Source organism: Petaurus breviceps, unplaced genomic scaffold (assembly GCF_028583685.1).
Source record: "Petaurus breviceps papuanus isolate PSGF00001 unplaced genomic scaffold, PetGlider_PUasm1.0 91133, whole genome shotgun sequence".
In the NCBI taxonomy this organism is placed as follows: Eukaryota; Metazoa; Chordata; class Mammalia; order Diprotodontia; family Petauridae; genus Petaurus; species Petaurus breviceps.
Genome location: NW_027187419.1, coordinates 75,235,810 through 75,257,522, shown reverse-complemented (window position 1 = coordinate 75,257,522; position 21,713 = coordinate 75,235,810). Strand labels below are relative to the sequence as shown.

The 21,713-nt window shown below is 36.7% G+C and overlaps 1 protein-coding gene across 1 annotated transcript in view; it reads left to right on the top strand.

The window, feature by feature from the left end:
* The first annotated feature begins 322 nt into the window (after positions 1–322).
* The window catches only part of NEB (nebulin), a 231,362-nt gene continuing 209,971 nt past the window's right edge, over positions 323–21,713 (top strand). The window contains 9 exon segments of the mRNA XM_069080869.1: positions 323–457; positions 1,093–1,177; positions 1,716–1,783; positions 11,630–11,671; positions 13,338–13,556; positions 15,846–15,953; positions 17,910–18,014; positions 19,056–19,160; positions 21,272–21,376. Coding sequence (XP_068936970.1) covers positions 1,748–1,783; positions 11,630–11,671; positions 13,338–13,556; positions 15,846–15,953; positions 17,910–18,014; positions 19,056–19,160; positions 21,272–21,376 — 720 coding nt within the window. The 5' untranslated portion in view covers positions 323–457; positions 1,093–1,177; positions 1,716–1,747.

Below are 21,713 nucleotides of genomic sequence, written 5' to 3'. Positions count from 1 at the left end.
ATTTATCTGGGAAGATCATGAGTTGACAAAGTACGTGGGGAATTTGTTAAGTGTAAAGTCCCTTTAATATTTTAGATGCAATGTGTTGGTCAAGCTTTTCAGTAAAATATTGTTTGATGAGTCTCTTGTTGAATGAGGAGTTCAATGACTATCAGTTTGACTCTAAACTTGATTTGTTTAGGCCCTGAAAGTGAACTAAAATTCCAATGGATTTTAGCTAACTGGGAGCAAAAGTTATAAGCTTCTTTCTCAGAGCAGAACTGTTGAACAGGTGGCCTTCAAAAGGATCACTCAGTATATTTAGCTTCTGAAACTTGAGTAACTCGAGAGCCGATTGGCTGCTCCTACCATATGATAATTCGGGAGCGGTGCATCTGGGTTGCTCTTGCCTGGGGTTCTCAGGAGGGAAGAGTTGGAGAGGCTTTGCTGCTTAGGAAATTTATTTTATATATTAATGGTAAGGTTGACTTCTTTATTTGGGGGGAGACTATTCTATCACGGGGTATTATGAAGCTTCTCCTGAGCTCTTTTACAAAATTCTGTGTAATAACTGGGGAAAATTAGTGAAAAAGGAAAAAGAGATGGGTAACTGAGGGCTTTGTCATCTGTTCCTACTTACTCATACCCCAAATTCAGGGTTTTTAATTAGAGTTAGGCTCCTTACTAACCAATTTATTCATTCTTTGGTGATATTAGCACGCTTCTCTAACAAAATATTTTTTTTTGCCCTCCATATTTTTCCTAATGTATTTGCACTAAAAAAGGCACCATGTTGTATGTTCCTATATTTAACCTGCTCTACTGGGCTCCATTTGCCTCAGAAGGAATGACGGTTTCGCTAGCTAAACAAAACCAGTCAGTGATTTAGGGGTATTGGCTTACATGGCAAATATCTTTGCACCAAGGAACAGCTGTTACAAAGCATCATCTCCCACCATCAAGCCTCAGGACTCTGTATACTAGCATCAAACCAGGGACCTGAGATCTGACAGGGAGAACCTCTCATTAGTCACTCAATTGGGAATGTATATCAAAGATCCCTAATTCTGTATATTTTAAAGCCCATATTGTGTGGATTTTGATATTTTTCAGGTTTGAACGAGATTTGGAGAAAAAAAGAGGGAGTGCCCATTCAAGCCAATGGTGTGTGGGGAGAGACTAACCCCAGTACCTTGAGGTCATTGTTTTTTTTTTAAATTTATTCAGACATAGTTTTCTTTGTGTGACTTAGTTTGAGTGTTTAATCATCAGCTTTTCTTGATTTCTTGATTCAGCACAATCAAAGCTATACCAGAGGAAACACATTGCACTTTCAGTTAATTCAAAACTTTGTTTTTTTGAAAATCAAAATTATTTTTTCTTTTATTGACTATATTCAATGGAAATACTTTTGGTCCAAATTGGTAGAAATGTAAACACTGTGCTCCTCGTTTCCTCCCTAACTCTAATCTCCTCTCCCCAAGATATAGCTAGCTGGAAAATGCAACCATAAGCAGTGGTATCCTACATGATGAAGGGAAGCCAGTGAAAGGAAGATTTGGTTTTGATATTTTAAAACTTTTGTTTTAAATACCTAGTCTCACTTTTTATGATAAAAATCTGTGCATGTATGCCCGTTTAATATTCACATTGCTTTAGGGTACTAGTTTCGTAGGCCCATTTTCATTACCGAGAAAAATGTCTAATGTATTCTTATTTATCTGTAACATTAAAAGGTTGAAGGTAACAAGAGTACTACCCTGTGAACATGGCGGACGATGAAGAATATGAGGAGGTGGTGGAGGTAAGATGAATAATGTCTGATGGCTGAGTATTGTTTTTGTTTTTTTGGTTTTGTTTTATAGGGCCTTAGTCACTGCCTTGTAAGTGAATCAATCATTTTTAAATGACATTGTCTCTTTTAAATTCACAAAGGCATTGCTAGTGTATAAGAAGGTGGATATTTTTAGTTTTGAGTTTAACTATAATTATGTGGGAATCAAGACCAAAAGGAAATCCCATCACTGTAGCCAAACTTTTCTTTTCTTCTTAAAAAAAAGTGAGAACTAAAGGTTATTTTTTATTTGGTCTGGAAAACCTACCCCCGATGCACCCACTTATTCTCTCCATTCACAAAATGAACAAAACACCAGAGAGGAAAAGAATGGGAGAAGGAAGTAAATTTCAATGACAGCATCATTACTTACTGCTTATCAGAGAGTAAAGAAATAAATACGAGTGTTGACTTCAAAGAGAATTTCTATAATATGTTATGAGTGAGATTCTCATTCCTTCGGGGGGAAAAACACTCCTTTTCATGGATTCTGATTTATTTATCCCATTCAAAGCCTTCACAAGGTACAGTTGCCATTAACAATTTCCCACTAAGTCTCTGTTTTGGCCCAAGTGACCAATAGAAGGAATGTTTGTGTTTTATTTTCATTAAAAATAGAACTTGAGAGAAAACAAGCCTGTGGTAGCATCTTGAACAGTGATTTTCAAGCTTTTTTGCTCATAGTACCATATTATTCTCTTATGTTGGAAATCTAGAAGCCCTGGATGTTTAAGTTGAAAACACTGTGGGGTGGTTAGGGAGATTCCAGACATCCATGAAATTGCAAGTTAAGTTCCATATAATTTGTGGTACACCTAGTGAAACTCTCCCAGCACAGATTTGGAGACTATTCCCCTTGAGTTTCAAAACACTTTTCCTTTTGGATCTTCTTTCACAAATTGGTTTTGGGTTTGGTTTTTTTTTTTTTAAGTCTTAGTGTTTTGAGTTTTTCTTCCTATCCTAAAAAATACATTTCCTAGACCCATTTAAACTGTCATTTCATCTTTTTCTTCCCCTTCATTTACCAAATGGCCTCTTTCTTTTGATAGTCTACCTTCTTCCTTGGTGTCTGTCATGCTGTTGTTTTCTAGTTCTTTTCCTGCCTCTCTGACTACTTCTATATCTGCCATACTTGTTTATCTTCTTCCTTCTCAAACCAGCCTCCTGTTCCCCCACCCCACCCCGCCCCTGCCAGCAAGTGTATCTTTGGAAAATTTTTCAGTGTTTTTATTCTCCTTCATCCATACTGTCTTCACTGGTGATCTCATCCACCCTCTTTGCTTCACTGATCATCTCTCTGAATGACTTTCAACCTATACATCTAGCCCTGAGCGCAAGTCACATCCTATTTAGATATATTCACCACCCAGGTCCTACTGATGCTTCATGATCAGCAAGTCCAAAATTCATAATCATCCCTCAAATTTACCCCACATTCTAATTTCTTTCTATTTCCACACTGTCATCCTCCTATATACTGAAGCTTAAAACTTCAGTTTTCATCTTTAACCCTCTTCTCACTTTTATCCCTGACATCTCATCATTGCCAAATACTCCTAGTTCTCTCCAATGAGTGTCCGTAGCATGAGGAAAGCACTATAATTTCTAATTAATATTTAACTTTTTATTAAACAAAGACTAATTTAAAATTTTCCCTTTCCTTTTGCTCTGATCACAACCTGGTTTTGGTCTCAATTACCTCTCACTTGTATACTTTAATAGCTTCCTAGATTGTCTCCTAGCCTTTAGGTTTCTTTTTTCCTTTATAAAATGCCATCAAATAATTGCTTCCTAGATTGTCTCCTAGCCTTTAGGTTTCTTTTTTTTCCTTTATAATATGCCATCAAATAATCTTTCTGAGATAAGTATCTGAAAATGTCATTCCTCAGCACAAAATTTTAAGAATCTCCCATTGCCTCCTGGACAAAACACAAACTCATTAGCTTGGCATTCAAGATCCTTCACAATTTCATTTCAACCTCCCTTTTCAACATTGTTTCACACTATTCTCCTTCATCTACTTTACGTCCAGCCAATTACACTGGTGTTTGTTAATACATTCTTGCCCTCTCCTAGCTTCATGTATTTTTGCCAACCCTCTCCCATTCCTGGAGTGCCCAGTACCTTTTCACCTTTTGAAATCCTTTTCTTCTGCCAAAGTACAGCTCACGTCACTTCCTTAATGATGCCTTCCCTGATTGCCCCAACTGTAATATGTTCCTTTTCAAATTTTTCATAGTCCTTTGCCTCAGTCTTTCCTTTACAGTTTTCATATTTTACCCCATATCTAATTTATGTAAACGTCTCATCCCTCTGATTAGATTGTATGCTTTTTGAGAATGGTGATTGTGTAATTTTTTCATCTTTGAGTTCTGAATTTCCCCCCCCCTTACTCTCCTCCCCCCTCCCAAGACAGCATGCAATCTGAAATAGGCTATACATGTATAGTCATCTTAAGTATATTTCCACATTAGTCATGTTGTTATAGTATTAATACTTTGGAAACCATATTTGGTCCCCAACTTTATCAATGTCCTCATTAATCTTTGATGCAAAAATTGAACATAATACTCCAGATGAGCTCTGACAAGCATGAAGGATAGTGGGACTATTGCCTCTCCATTCCTTGAAGCATGCCCCATCATGCAGCCTAGGATTACATTAGTTCTTTTTTGTCTGCCACATTACACTGCTGACGCATTGTGATTTTACAATCCACATATTTCTGCTGTCTAATCACATCCTATTCTTGTGATGTTGATTTTTTTATATCTTAGTAAAAATATTTACATTTATCCATATTGAATTAATCTTACTAGGTTCAGCACAGTGTTCTAGCTTGTCAAGAACCTTATGGATGCCACCTCTGTCATTAATCAACCTTCTCTGCTGTCTCTCCCAGCTTTGTCTCATCTGCATGTCTGACAAACATACCATATCTCTTTTTATCCAAATAGTTGATAAAAAATGTTAATCCTCACAGGGCCAAGTGTAGGGCAACTAGGTGGTATAGTGAATAGAATGCTGGGCCTGGAGTCAAATCTGGCCTCAGACACTTATTAGCTATGTGACCCTGGGCAAGTCACTTACCTCTGTTTGCTTCCATTTCCTCACCTGTAAAATGAGCTGGAGAAGGAAATGGCGAGCCATTGTAGTATTTGCCAAGAAAACCTCAAATATGCCCATTATTATCTTAATTATTTAATATTATACTAGAAATGTTAGCTATAAGAGAAGAAAAAGAAATTAAAAGAATTAGAGTAGGCAACGAGGAAACAAAACTATCACTTTGCAGAAGATATGATATTATATTTAGAAAATCATAGAGAATAAATTTTTAAAACTACTGGAAATTATTAACAACTTTAGAAAAGTTTCAGGCAATAAAATAAACCCACAGACATCATCGGCATTTCTGTATATTACCAACAAAGTCTAACAGCAAGAGACAGAAAGAAAAATTCCATTTAAAATAATTGCAGACAATATAAAATGCTTAGGCTTCTATCTACCTGCCAAGACAAACCCAGGAACTCTATGAATACAACTTTAAAACACTTTTCACACAAAATCAGAGCTAAACAATTGGAAAAATATTAATTTCTCATGAGTAGGCTGAGCCAATAGAATAAAAATGACAATTCTAACTAAATTTATTTAATCGGTGACATACCAATCAAACTATCAAAAATTATTGTTTTCAGCTAGAAAAAATAAAGACAAAATTCATCTGGAAAAGCAAAAGCTCAAGGATATCAAGAGGATCAATGAAAAAATGCAAAAGAAGGTGGTCTAGCCATGCTATATCTCAATTACCAAATAAACCTGGTACTAGCTAAGAAACAGAATGGTGGATCTGTGGAATAAATTAAGTACAAATTACATTATAGTAAATCACCATAGTAATCTAGCATATGATAAACCCAAAGATTCAAACTTTTAGAACAAAAAATCATTATTTGACAAAAGTTACTGGGAAAGCTGGAAAACTGTATGGCAAAACTGGGTATAGAGTAGATCAGCATCTCATACTATACACCAAGATGGATACACGATTTGCACATAAAGGGTGATACTATAAGCAAATTTAGAGAGCATGGAATAATTAATGTCAGATTTATGGGTAAGGAAAGAATTTAGGACCAAAGAAGATACAGAGAGCATTACAAAATATAAAATAGATAATTTTGATTATATAAAATTAAAAAGCTTTTGTACAAACAAAACCAAGGCAACCAAAAATATAAGGAAAGCAGAAAACTGGGAGAAAATTTTTTACAACAAATATGTCTGATATAGGTCTCATTTCTTAGATATATGGAGAACTGAGTCAAATTTATAAAAATACAAGTCATTCCCTAATTTATTAATGGTCATAGTATATAAATCAGCAGTTTTCAGATGAAGGAATCAAAGTTATCTATAGTCATATTAAAAATGCTCTAAATCATTATTAATCAGAGAAAGCAAATTAAAACAACTCTGAGGTGCCACTTCACACCTATCAGAGTAGCTATTATGACAGAAAAGGAAAATGACAAATGTTGGAGAAGATGTGGGAAAGTTGGGACCACTAATGCACTGTTGGCAGAGTTGTGAACTGATCAATCATTCTGGAGAGCAACTTGGAACTATGCCCAAAGGTCTATAAAACTGTGCATACAATCCAGCAATACCATTCCTAGATCTATATCCCAAAGACATCCAAAAAAAGGCAAAAGGACCTATTTGTAAAACAAACAATTATAACAGCAATTTTTTTTGGTGGTTAAGAATTGGAAATCAAAGGGATGCCCATTAATTGGGGAATGGCTCAACAAGCTGTGGTGTATAATTGTGATAGAATATTACTGTGTTGTAAGAATGACAAGCAGGTTAATTTCAGAAAACCTGGAAAGACTTGCATGAACTGATGCATAGTGAAGTGAACAGAACCAGTAGAACAGCGTACACAGTAACAGCAATATTGTGTGATGAAGAATTGTGAATCAGCAATACAATCACCAAAGACAATCCCAGAGGACTAATGAAGAAGCATACTATCAGAGAAAGGACTGATACTGATTGAATCCAGACTGAAGCATGCTATTTTTAACTTTCTTCCTTTTTTATTCTAGTCTTCTTGTACAAAATGACTAATATGGAATTTTTTTTATATAATTGCACATTTATAACCTATATCTGATTGCTTACTGTCTCAGGAAGATGGGAGAGGGAGGCAAGGAAGGATAGAATTTGGAACTCAAACTCAAAATAAATTGTTTTTAATTAAAAAAAGAGAAAATCTCAAATAGGGTCATGAAAAAACAGATATGACTGAAAAATAACTGAACAACAAAGTACAGATCCCTGAGGTACTCCATTTCATACTACTTGCTATGTTGAAATTGAACCATTTACAACTATTCTATGAGTTCAGTCATCCAAACTGTTATGAATCCTTTTAATTGTATTATCATCTAGTCTGTATTCTTAATATTTATCATAAAAAGAGCTTTGCTAAAATCTAGGTAAACCATATCCACAAACATTCTTCTCATTTGCTAGCTAATACTGTCACAAAAGCAAATATTTAGATAGGCTTGTCTTGATCTTGATGAAATCATGCTGCCTTTTTAAAAATCATCACACTTCTCTTTCTAGATATAAACCTGCCATTTCCTTAATTACCCATTCTAAAATTTTCATAGGAATTAAAGTCAAGCGTACTGGCCTCTAATATTCAAACTCATTTCTTTCCCTCTACTTTTTTTTTGGAAAATTGGGACATTTGCCAATCTTATAATACCTCTTCATAATATTTCCGATATCACCAACAATGATATGTGCTAATTCTTTAATAATGCTGAGATGTGCTTCATTTGAGCCAGAGGTCTTGAATTCATCAAGGGCAACAAGGTGTTCTCTTAGTGTCCCTTTACTTATCTTGAATATAAATCTCATGATAATTTTCATTGGAATTTCCCATTTAATGCTCATTCTCCTTTCAAAAGAAAAAAAAAGAAATGAGTTATCTTCTCTCTGTTATCAATGATCACAGTCTACCTTTTACTCCCAAAGTTTCTTAAAAAAAAAAAAAAAACCAAGGCTATTTGTTGACTTTAAACTCTATCACCAGCCTCAGCTCATTATGAGCTTCAGCATTTATATCACTATTTTTGCAGGACCATATCATGCTTTTATGCTCACCATCTATTGCTCCTTATTGCTTCTATCTTCTGTACATTTCTTTTAATAATCTAAGTTGGTTGGTAAGTTACATGTGCATTCATATCAGTCTCTTCATACAAATCTCATCTTTCCTCTTTGGAATTATTTCCTTTTGTGTCTTCAGGTCTAGTCCAATCTCCTATAAGTTAATGTGAATCTCTCTACAATAACTCTGACCACTGGCCATCCAGGCTGTGCTTGAATCCCTTCAGGAATGAGCAACATTATATATCTTGGGTCAACTCACTTCATTTGGTCATAGCACAATTGTAATGAAGCTCTACGTCATATTGGCCTGAAATATGCTTCTTCTGTCTTCTCTTGGTTCTAGTTTTGCCATGTGGGATCATACAGAATAATCCACTTCCAAATAATTGCCCTGTAGATCTTTGAAGATGGGTATAACCTCCATAGTGAACTAATATTATTCTATGACACTTGCTTATAGGAGAGAAAAAAAGTGATTTGATAAGGCAAACATCAAGAGCGTCCTTAGCTCCTTTGTCTTCTTAGGTTGATGGAAATTATAATTAGTACTTGAATAGATGGACTTGGCCAGATGTCCTAGATATGTAGCAGACAATTTTTAGTGAGTCTATCCTTGCCATTCCTCTTCCCCCTTACTGCTTTGTGTTCTATTCTCTGCTTTGTATCTGACCAGGGGAAACTAAACAACTCTATTCTGTCTCTTTGAGTTGTGAACTGATGCCTTATTGATGTCAATGGAAACACTATCAAAATGGAGTCGTTGTAGAAATTAGAGTAAATAATTGACGAAGGGCTCCAAAAAACACAGAGAGGAACTAGTTTTTTTTTAATTCCCTCTAAGGAAACCAATTAGCCTTAAACATGTGAAATAAAATTGTCCTGATAGTATCCACCAGAGCCAAGTAAACATGAAAAGGAAGGAAATGATGAAGACTAGAGTGGAAGGTCTAATTAGAGGCACTATAGCAGAATATAATTATGAGGCTTGACATAGATGTTCGGGTCACCAATCTCTTTGTGTAAGTAATAAATACTGTGAAGGATTTTAGTCATATTTGTTTATTGATGTTTATTGATACTGGGTCTGTAGCAGAGGCAAAATGGGTGAGCCAGCAGAAACTATTTTAACTTTTGCTAACAACATTCAAAACATTTCCAATTATTTCTGGTTAGTTTGGTTTTCCCTCTTGATGCAGTGAGTCTTTCTTAAGCATGGAATGATACCATAGTAGCATCCTTATCAAGAATTTTCCCAGGGATTGTGTGGGTCTGGTGCACTGTGAAGGGGTATACCACTATAAGGTAGCATTTAATAATACTAGCATGGATATAGCACTTTGAGATTTGCAACATGCTTTGTAAATATTGTCTTATTTGATCCTCATAACAACCCTGGAATGGAGGTGTTATTGTTATCCCTATTTTACAGATGAGAAAAGGAAGGCAGACAGAGTAAGTGACTTGTCCAGGGTCCGTGGCTGGATTTGAACTCAGGACTTCTTGACTCCAAATCCAGTGTTCTGTCCACTATACCACCTAGATGCACAGAAATGTTTTCTGCAGTAGAATGCAATAACAAAAAGTATCCATGTAGGCCATTGGAGAGTAACACTGATAGAAAGGCTTTTGAGCTACAAAATAAAAGATAATGCAGCAGGAAGAATCAGAAAATAAATATCTGCTAGCATGAGTTCTAGGCCTTATTTATTTTTAGCCAAAAAATGGGTCCCCCAGTAGTAGTATGTGTAAAAATGATAGGTGGAAATAAATGCTTTGGGTAAAGCCTCTCAGTAAAGAGCAGGGTTTACCTCAAGATGACCTGAGAATGTGTATTCCCAAAAGGAGGACAGTGACGGAAAAAGCGGTGCTTGAGATTTTTCTGCTCCTCCGGGTGCATATTTTAGTGATGACAATAGACAGAATGAAAAATATGCTGTTATGTAAGTATTTTTATGACTGAGAAAATGATCCAGACCCTTTATTTTCATCTCTTTTCCTGTTGTGCTTGACCTAAATGAGCCTCTCGTTCTACTCGTCCGGCAGGGCTGGATAAGGCTGAGGCAGAGGGAGCTAAATTCTCCTCTCTCTTATGCATCTTCAGGAAAATGTCAGCCAGTTTCTAATTGTGGTCTCTTTATTGCTGCTAATGTCAGAAGAACAAACACGGGCTTGGTTTACAGATCTAGGTTACAGATTCCACAGAAGTGGTGATGGGAAGAGAGTTAAGCTTACCCTGTCTGTGTATTGGGAAGACATCTTGTTGTGCTGCTTCTCCTTTAGCAAGGGCAATTCTTGATCCTTTTGGAAGTCAACCCCCCTGAATGGGACTTGGAGAGATTAATTCAGCACCCTGTTTAAGTGGAAGAGAGATTGAACTGAAATTATACACACACAACTATCTATCTATCTATCTATCTATCTGATAGTAGTATTTCATATGAGAGAGAAAGAGCCTCTTTGTTATCTTATAGTTATTTAATGGCAAATGGTATATTCCTGGGTACAATTTAGAACAATTTTAAAAGGATTTATTAAACCCCTACTACATGCAAGGAAGTGTGTGGTAGGTGCTGGGGATAAAAAAGCAAAAGACACAAAAAGAATGGGTTTTTTCATTTTCAATTAGCTTAAAGTAAAGTAAAATGTATATTCTATGAAGTTATACAGTTTCTGTCTTTTCTATTCAGGATGAGGTATAGTGTAAAGAATACTAACCTGCTGTTTAGATATATAAACTTGTACAAACCACTTCTCTCTGGGCCTCAAAAAGGCTTCCTTCCAACTCTAAAATTCAGTGAATACATGAGAAATCTATGGAAAGTAGATAGTCAATAAGTAAAGTCAATTACCATTTTTCACAGATAATATTTATCTAGACAATGTACACAACCCTACACCTTCTTGTTTCTGCTATCTGAATATTTCAAGTCTCTGCAAAACAAAGGTTGCATTTCAGAAAGAAGATATTTGGAAGATATACTGACATTTACCTTGATTACTGAAATTTTTGATCTAAGAATCCCACACATTCTAGCTTCAACTAGGAATCACACAGCACTGAATCCTCTTATCCTCACTCTACTTCCTGAATTCTTCAATGGAACATTGTAGGGCCCAGATGTGGAAAACTAAACAAACAAACAGATAGATAAGTAAGTTTGAAGTAGAGATAGCCTAATCAAGTTGCCAAAAACTCCCCTAAGGAACAAAAAGGCCTTCAATGCCCACATAAGCACACTTTGTTTATCCCATTTCCCTCATCAGCTTCTTTTCCAAGGAGATCATAGTATCACAGATTTGGAGCTAAAAGGAATCTTTGACTCATAGAATCATAGATTTAGATTTGCAAGGGACCTTAGAAACCTTCTAGTCTAATCCCCTAATTTATAGATGGCAAAAGTAATACCTAAGAGGATAAAATAATTTGCTCGAGGTCATACAGGTGGTAAGTGGCAGAGCTTTGAGTACTTTGCCTTCAGATCCAGTATCCTCACCATCACCTCCCTAAGCCAGCTGAGCTACTGACATAGAGCAGAGGATTCAGGTGAGGAAGTGATTCAGGTGAGAACCAGCACGGTCTCTTCTGATGAAGTGATGGCATTTGTGCTCTATTTTTAGTACTACACAGAAGAAATTGTCTACGAAGAAGTGCCGGGCGAGGTAAAGCCTCAGGACACTTGCACGAGCAGCACCCTCATGAAACTGCCTTGGGCTTGGTGCTGCCCACAGTCTCTCAGCACCATTGCGGGGATGAGTCATTCCCATTTGGGTGGATGGGTGGGGCTTATGTCTGAAGGGTTATTTCACCATCTTAAAATTCAAAATAAACAAGATGTTTGAGGATGATTTCTCAGGAATTTTTTTTGGAAGTCCTGGTTCTAGTATGGATGATGTTAACTAGAACTGAAGGCCACATATCCAGTATTCTTACCTGTTGGGTTGCAGTTGTGATCTGCGATGCAGATGCATGCAGCATCACTGCCAAGGACTGCCAACCTGCAAATCATCATTTATGTCAATAAGGATGTTGTCTCTCTGTCCTTTTTGACATGATGCATGTAATGCTACTCAGACTTAATTCACTTGAAATTCTGAGTAAGACATTCAGATGGATATTCCAACTTGGAGCTCTTTTTTCAAGGTGAAATACCTCTCTTGTGATGGAGCTTCGTGTGGTTTTCTGCATGTAAATATATCTTTTAATGCTTGGCAAGCCATGAACCAAGGGGTTAACACTGAGTGCTTTGCAGTATTGTATCTATGTAGAAACTAACTCCTTTCAAAAATGGCAAAAGGGTTAATATCCTAGTTAATACACCTCCATGCTTAGAAAACAATTGGATGGCCATGCTTTGATGATACTTGAGACTGATCTTTTAGCTACATACTTTCATTTTTAGTTAAATGTCTCTTCATAATTGTTCAAGGGAACTTTTGGTTCGGGAGAGGTGCTTTTTTCTAGTTTAAAGAATATGTTTCTATGGTGCCCAGGTGCTTGGCATTTATTTCGACTGCCAGGACTGCATGACAATGGTTTCTTTGCTTATAAAATGTAATTCTAATTTCCAACTTACCAGATAGGGTTGCTATAGGAGATAAATGGCATGCTATATCTGAAGCGCTTTTCACTCCTATAAAATAATAATTCATTGCTGAACATGACATTCACACTCATTTAATTAAAAAATAAGATGGTGGCTTATTAGCTTGTTGTATTTGATGTGATTAATTTCTGTTGTCTAAGGTTAATTATTGCCTTCCATATAGTCTCAGAAGGATGAGGAAGGAGAGAAAGCCCGCAATATCAACATGTGTGTTTAATTAAAGCTGCCAGTCATTTGTACCTACCTCTTGCTAAATCGATTTCACAAGTTATTATAACAGTCAAAATCTGAACTTTATGTGTATCTCCTGTCCTAGCTTCAAAATAATTTGAATTTAACCTTTACTTTGGCATGTTGGTTAAAAAGAGAGCCACTGTAATGTTAATAACAATAAAAGAATTAGATAACATTTAATCCTAGCATTTGTTACCGCGAATAAGCTTTTAACAAAATGGTATACATTAATAAGAAAAAAAAGACTTTTAGTATATACTGTGTGCTGCAGTTGAAGAATATGTCTGTGAACAGACAATATAGTGCATTCAATGACATGATATTGCATGTATTTATTTGTATATTGTGAGCTATATCTTGCTTTATACAATATACAAAAATAACACCAGAATAAAATGCACTGACCTAGGTCAGTATGCTGGGTATCAATACCCTGGTGCAGTATTTTTCCCTTTATGATAATCGTGATTTGCTATCACAATTTTCAGACAATAACCAAGGTTTATGAGACGACTACTTCACGGACAATAACTGACCAGGATGAACAGCCTACTATATCTTACCATGAGGAGCGGACAGTATCTCATGGTGAGGAACCAACAAAGCCAACAGAGAGGAAGAGAATTATCAGGAAGAAAGTGGACCCTTCAAAATTCATGACCCCCTACATAGCACACAGTCAGAAAATGCAAAATCTCTTTAGCCCGGTAAGTTTGGCTGAATCTAGAGTCTGTAAGTCATCTCCTAAAAGTTGTTTTGTCAGTGGAAGATGTTGCTTTGAAGGAGACAAAAACTTGTCACAAAATTATAGGCTATCTATCCTCTGAACTTTCCCTTTGTGATTTTTCATCATATATAGTCCCTGTGAGGCAGTATGATAAAACGGGTATAGGCATGGCCTTAGAGTCAGGAATGATCGGGCTCATGTCCTGCCCCAGTATGGAGTGGCTATGTAATTCTAAAGCAAGTCACTTAATCTCCTCCTGACCCCAAGCAGCTATCTAAGTCAAAAAATTTGCCTGGCACTTGACATTATGTATTGGTATAGGGAGTTATTTCAACAGGAATTAACCTTACAGAATACAGATTAATATATCAGAATAGTCTATATAACCCTTCAGCATATATATTTGTATAGCATTACTTTGTGTGTGTATGTGGAGAGAGAGAGAGAGTCATGGCTATAACCTTCAGGAGTTAACCCTACAGAGTGAGGTCAAGACCGGTTTCAAACTCCAATGCTATTTAATCATTAATCATTAGTCAATTATCAGGCCAATTAGTCAATGATCTATGATAACAGTATGAAAAAGCAGAAGTTAATAAAAATGTTAACTAATTCTATTATTATATTAATAGAATATATAATAATGTATAGAATATTAATGAAAAAATGACAAAACCTTCCAGTTGCTTAAAAAGCATCCCTCCCCTAGCTTCCCAGTTTTGAAATTATGTACCAGACCACATCAGTTTTTTCACTGCTCCTGAATGAGATGTGCTAATATATTTCTTTACTGTTCCTGCTACCCCATCCCCCATCTTTGCCTTCAAGTATCTTTCCAAACCAAAGTGCTCCTTTCTGGTCACAACTGTCCCATATGAGTTTTTTTTTCCCCCCATTAGAACATAAGCTCTTTGAAGGCAGGTATTATATTTATATTTCAGTGAAATCTTCAAAGTAGATTTTTTTAATACATTTGTTCATATGATTGTGAAATTGTTGAAAATCCCTTCCAAGATTCAACATTCCTGAAGGTTTACGGAAATTGGCGGGAACCTGTGGGGTTTTGAAGGAACTTCATCATCCACTTCATCCATGTAGTGGATGTTTCATAGAGCTCACACCAAGCAGCCAATTTATTTGATAGTAACTTTCTAAAGAATCTTTGTATTTGGCTATGTTTATATTGGCTCTAATAGATATAATCAAATAAAAGAAAATGCAATGGAAAAGAAATTGGTTTCCATTAAATTTCCATTCTGGAAGGTTTGGAAAAACAATACTTCTAAAGAAGCACAACTTAAAATGATCTGCAAAGCTTGTGATGCTATCTGTGTAACTCAAGAAAAACAGTAGGTCCCACATGCTCTATAACACAAAATAATTGAAGTATCTTCAGCACTTAGCATTGTGCTTGGTACATAGTGCTAAACAAATGCTTTCTCCCCATTTGTTTGTATTTGAATACTTTGTATTAGTAATACAGTTTCAGAATTAAAGGTTCAAAATACAAAGTTAAGTCATACTCCTAAGTGATCCTAGGTAATCACAGGCTTCCACCTCATGTTCTTAAGGGCAATTCTGAAAGTTACTCCACTGGCAGCAGAATTGGATCCCAGGTCAACAAAACAACTCTCTAAGACTACAAGTTGTTAAAAAAAAAAAAAAAGCAACAAATCTTCAATGGTAAAGAGAGTTAAATCACTGGGCGCTGCTGTCTGTATATGAATATATGTGTGCATATATGTATATATATTTATGTGTGTAAATGTATATATACATATATATTTATGGGGCAGCTGGGTGTTCTAGTGGTTAGAACACTGGACCTGGAGTCAGGAAGGCCTGTATTCAAATTCGACCTCAGACACTTACTAGCTGTGTGACCCTAAGCAAGTCACTTAACCCTGTTTGCTTCAGTTTCCTCCTCTGTAAAATGAGCAGGAGAAGGAAATGGCAAACCAGTTCTGTATCTTTGCCAAGAAAACCCCAACTGAGGTCATGAAAAGTCAGACGTGACTGAAAAATGACTCAATAACAATAAATATGTATGTACAGCAATAAATATGTATATACATACATATATAATTACAAGTCTTCTAATAACGGTTTCTAAGCAGTATACATGGCAATTTTATATTTATCAAGTATTAACTACTGGCATCTGATTCATTTTGGTGATGGAGATGCACATTAAATAATGATAAATATGGTGATTGCTATGTCCTTGGCTTTAGTGTGTTTTGGTTGAAATGCTAACATTCGCTTTCAGAATAAGTACAAAGAGAATTTTGAGAAAACCAAAGGACTACCTTATGCCAGCACAACTGATACTCCAGAACTGCGAAGAATCAAGAAAGTACAAGATCAGCTCAGTGAGGTGGGTGGTGCATCTAAATCAATCCATCAATCTACAAGGACTCATTATTTGTTACATGCCAGACAGTATACAAAACACTGGGGATATAAGTACAAAAAATGAAACAGTCTCTATTTGCATTGAGCTTGTGTTTTAGTTGAGAAGACAAGCCAAGATTGGCTCATGCTGATAGTTAAATTTCCAGTGTGAACATTCACCTCAGAAAAAAGGATATGCTACAAATTACTTGATGTTCAATCTTGTTGATTGTCTAGAATTAAGGAAAGGGAGGAGAAAATGTTAATAATGCAAATTAAACTTAAGGTGTGTTGTGGGTATATTTTACCCCCCAGAAAGCTGATTGTTAAACATTTGCCAGTAAAACCTTGTGTGTATACATATGAGTATATATGTACATATTATATATGTGTATATATGCACATATATTTATAAAATATGTACCATAACAGTGCAAGTATATATGCATGTACACACATGTGTGCATGCATTTATGGGATATATTACAATGCATATGCATTAATATACATATTTACAAATATATATTATACACACAATGACCGAATTATACACACAAACATGTATATATAAATATAGGGCACACACATGCATACATTTATAAGATATATTATACATGTATATGTATTTATAGACATATGTTTATAAAACATGTACCCAAAACAAATGCAAACATGATGGTGGGATATGTGTATATGTACATGTATACACATACACATATACATAAATATATATGACATAGACACTGGAGTTGGAGGGCTGTGAGTAAGAAGAAGAGAAGACAGTTTGGCTAGATTGACAAGTGCTGGAAAGGTAGGCTGGGGTCACAGAGATGATAATATTTAATCCAAAGGGAACAGGAATGCAATGGAATGGGTTGAATAGAAGATGCTAATATCTTTGGGGAATGTGGACTTTCAATATATATATACACAAAGTATAAGATTATGTGACGTTAAAAAAACGTTCAGAGGTTTAGAGGAAGCATCAATTATAAGTTGTGGTACTTGGTGTAAATCCCAGGGAGTTGGTCAGGGCTCCAGATAGCAGTATATATTTAGAGAGGAACATGAAAAAGCCTCCACTAAAATTCTGTTCCGCTGTCTCTTTGTGGCATGGAGCTGATACTGTGTTCTTGCAGGACATGCCAACAGGACACAAACCCTTCAAGCCTCTCTAAGATACAAAGGTGTCAAATACAGGCACATTGACCACAACGCCACCTGAGAACCAGGTCTGACTCAGTTTGAAGTGGCTCATCTCCAGAAGCTGACCGTGTGACTCGTGAAGGCAGTCTATCTCCTAAGGCATGGAGGGGCTGCCGTCTGTGATGGTGGATAGAATAACCACACTGATAAAATCACAAGTCCTTGAAATAAGTATAGACAAAGGAGACTGCAATTCAATGATGGTTCTTTGTGATCGTTCATTGGTGAACCCAAGCAACAGCAGGCAAAATTAGACCAAGAAATAAGAGGAGATACACATGGAAGCATGGGCATACAGCTAGAAGGTCAACCCATTAGTCCTGATTAAGTACTTTCTATGATCCAGGTCATCGTAGATGATAGGAAATGGATAAGGCGAGTTGTGATTCTAGCTCTGTGAGGCAAAATGTCAAAAGTATCCAGAGCAGTGCTGGGGAACCTGAGGCCCAGAGAACACTTGTGACCCTTTAGGTCCTCGGGTGGGGCCTTTTGACTAGTCCAAATCCTTTCATTAAGGGCATTTGTTCTGTGAAGTTTGGATTCAGACAAAGGGCTGCACTTGAGGACCTGGAGGGCCACATGTGGCCTAAAGGCCGCAGGTTCCCCACCCCTGATCTAGAGCTTACTGACATGACTTCCCCCAGCCCCTACTGTGTGCTTCCAGAAGTTCCCTCTTCCTCCCCTCAGGCTGATAGCTCTCACCGACTCACTTGTACTATTATTGGTGCTGTAGGTAAAGTATCGTATGGATGGCGATGTCGCCAAAACAATTTGCCACGTTGATGAGAAGGCAAAGGACATTGAACATGCAAAGAAAGTGTCGCAGCAAGTTAGCAAGGTAAGACCAGAATGGCTGCCAGTAGGGCAGGGGGAAAGAACGCTGAGACATGAGTCACAGGACCTGGGGTCAGATTTCATCTCTGATTATTACTACCTGGGACAAGTCACTTAACATTTTTTGGTTCTCATTTCCTCAATTGAAAAATGAGGGGGCTGGACTGATTGCCTGTGAGGCCTCTTCTAATTCTATGTTATCCTGTCATTTATGTCATCTTTTTAGTTACAGAAGCAAAATTGGATATTAAAGCCTCATCCTGAACATTGGGAGTTTATTTCATGTGCACTACTTCCATTTAACTCCCTGTGTGACTTTAAGCAAATCATTTGACCTTTCTGGGCCTCACTTTCTTCATTTATAAAATGAAGAGGTTGGGACAAGATGGCACAAAATCTGTGATAACCAGTGATAACATTTGCTAACTAGATATGGCGCAGTGGATAGAGCACTGGGCTTAGAATCAGGAAGACTCATCTTCATGAGTTCAAACTTAGCCTCAGACACTTGCTAAATCTGTGACCCTGGGCAAGTCACTTAACCCTATTTTGCCTTAGTTCCTTATTTGTAAAATGAGCAGGAGAAGGAAATGGAAAACCACTCCAGTGTCTTTGCTAACTAAACCCTGAAAAAGGGATCACAAAGAGTTGGACACAATTGAAACAACTTGACAACAACAACAATATTTGACTCAAGGAGAAAGGATAAAATATACAAAATCTGCACATGAGCCTCCCCCCCAATATTATGTATACCTGGAAATATTTATATTTGTTGTCAAATTCAAAAGACAAATTTTGTTTTTAATGTAAAATACATGCAAAATCCAACAAGTAGACAGAACTGAGCTACGTAGTAAAAATCTTAGATTTTGCAAATTTTAAGTTTATTGATGAAGGAAAAGCACCACAGGAGGTCATCACATTTAAATGCTTAAATTGGCAAGTTTTGCCCAAGTAGCCAAAGAAGACACCTAACAGTTCTCTTGAGCACCCTTATTCCTGAAGACTGAATAACTGTTTCATATCTGTCTTCTCCATAAAGGTTTTATACAAGCAGAACTGGGAAGACACCAAGGATAAGTACCTGCTCCCCCCTGATGCTCCAGAACTTGTCCAGGCAATTAAGAACACGGCCATGTTCAGCAAGGTAAGAACAGTTACTCAAACGCAACACCGGTTCACCAAATGAAACTAAAAGCCTACTATGTGCTAGGAAGTGGGAGAGAGAGAGAGAATACAAGTAACTATGATATCCACTCTTCTGCCATAAGTATACAAGAAAGGTTCAAGGTACAGTAGGATAAGAGGTCCAGAGGAAAGGTTTTTCCTAGGGGACATGAAACTAACATTTCTTGGAACTGATCTTCGGAAATAACCTGTCCAACTCAATAACTTTCAAGAATATACAGTTGCAAATCCAACCTCAGACATCTAACACTTCCTAGCCTTGTGACCTTGGGCAAGTCATTTAACCCCAATTGCCCTGCCTTCCCCCTCCAAAAAAAAAAAAAGAATGTATAATTGATACTTGATAGTTGTGAAGGAAAGTTATTTTTTTGTTGCCCCAAAGCCTTGAAATTAGCATAGTAGGTCCTGATACTGGGATGATGTGGAGGAAGATGACAGTGAAGTAGGAGGGGAGGCACCTTGGCTAGTTTGATTCTCTTCTTTACTGGGAATCCCCTAAAACTGAAGAAAAGGGGGCAGGGTAGTAGGTAGGGGGCCAGGGTCAGGGATTGCTGCCTCTAACTTGGCAATCTGTTAGGCGAGGTATTTAGACCTCTTGGTTGGAGATCCCTGATCTAAGGGCTGATTACTCAGTTCATGAATTTTCCAGGCTCCTGGCTTCCCCCACCCTTCTTTCCAGTCTATAAATCAAATTATCAAAAAGTATTCATTGAGAGCCTAAGATAGAATGCCAGGTCTGGTATCAGGAAGACATCTTCCTAAGTGCAAATCAAGCCTTAGACACATTAGCTATATGACCCTGGGCAAGTCACTTAACTGTTTTTGCCTCAGCTTCCTCATCTGTAAAATGAGTTGGAGAAGGAAATGGCAAACTGCTCTAGAATCTTTGCCAAGAAAATCCCAAATGGAGTCACAAAGAGTTGGACATTAATTAAAAATTACTGAATAACGAGATAGTTATAGCATTCTTCAAATTGTTCCAAACATTGACATTTTTACTTACATACTTATTAGCACTTATTCTAGAAGGCAGACAATAAAAGAGAGGAAGAAACATCGAAAGCAAATAATTCTATACTTCTGGTGGAGGTTTGTTAGGGAAAAGAGGTTAAAACTGTTCAAAGAAGTCATTTAAGTGCAGTAGAAGTCAACAGATTAAATGGGGATCTCATTCAGCTTTGTTTTCTAGGGATTGCTTTTTTCCTGTCCTTTATTTATGTGAGCGTGTGTGTGTGTGTGTGTGTATCTGTGTCTGTGTGTCATGGACCCTTCAGGAATCTGATTAAATGCATATATATATATATGCATATATATATATACTTCTCAGAATAATATTTTTAAATGCATAAAATAAAATACATATGGCTACAAAAGATACTGAGTATATTGAAATACAATGACCAAAATCTTTCCCTCATCCAAATTCATGTACTCATTAATATCTACCTATGGACTCTTCTGGGGTCTCTCACCCCAAATTAAGTATCCCTTGATCTAAATTAACTGTGGTGTAGTAGAGACAGTATGGCATTGCAAAGAGAATTGCATATCATGTCTGCATTCAAAGACTTGAATTAAAATCTAAACTCTGCCCATGAGCGATGTGAATAGAGTGCTGGGCTTGGAATCAGGATTTCAAATCCCAGCTCAGCCACTTAGTAGACATGTAACTTTGGTTAAACCATTTAACCTCATGTAGTATCATCATCTGTAAAATAGAGATAACAAATTCTATTAAGACCTATCTCAGAGAGTTGTTGTGAAGCTTAAATGATATGAGAAATATAAAGTACTTTGCTTTAAAGTTCTATATAAATGCCAATTAGTATTATTAAGTCACTTAACCTATTCAAATCTCTTATTTTTTGAAGAGGAAATAGCAATTGTAAAACTTAATTCCTCAGGATTATTCCAAGGATTCATTGCAATAATATACATTTGCAGCATAAATGGTTTTTAGCACACATTATACAAATGTGAGCTATTATTATATCTGCACATAATTCTGATGAAAGGGAAATTAAATTGTATTTTTAGCTTTTTACATTTTTCTTTATTTTTTCTTTTCAGAAACAGTACACTGAAGATTGGGAAGCAGACAAAAGTTTATTTTACCCATACAATGACAGCCCAGAGCTGAGGAGGGTTGCCCAAGCCCAGAAAGCTCTCAGTGATGTAAGTGAAAATACAAATATGGCATTCAGATTGGGAGAGTGGAATTAGGGAACCTCTAACCCTCTTCCGGCCAGATTCATGTTCCTTGGAACTCTGGGGGAGGGAAGTTTTGTCTTTTTACATACTGACTTTGATGGGGGAGTCATCCTGTATCAATCTAGGCACAGAATTTCAGTACTCCTGAACCACAAGTGTGCAGATCCTCAACAGCTTTCTAAAATTAGCAAACATATTTGTGTCTTAAGTTTGTTGTTTAGGTTATCTAAAATGGATTATAGAGCAGTATTAGACATCAATGGTTCCAACAGAAGAGTGTGCCTCTTGCCTTCCATCAGCC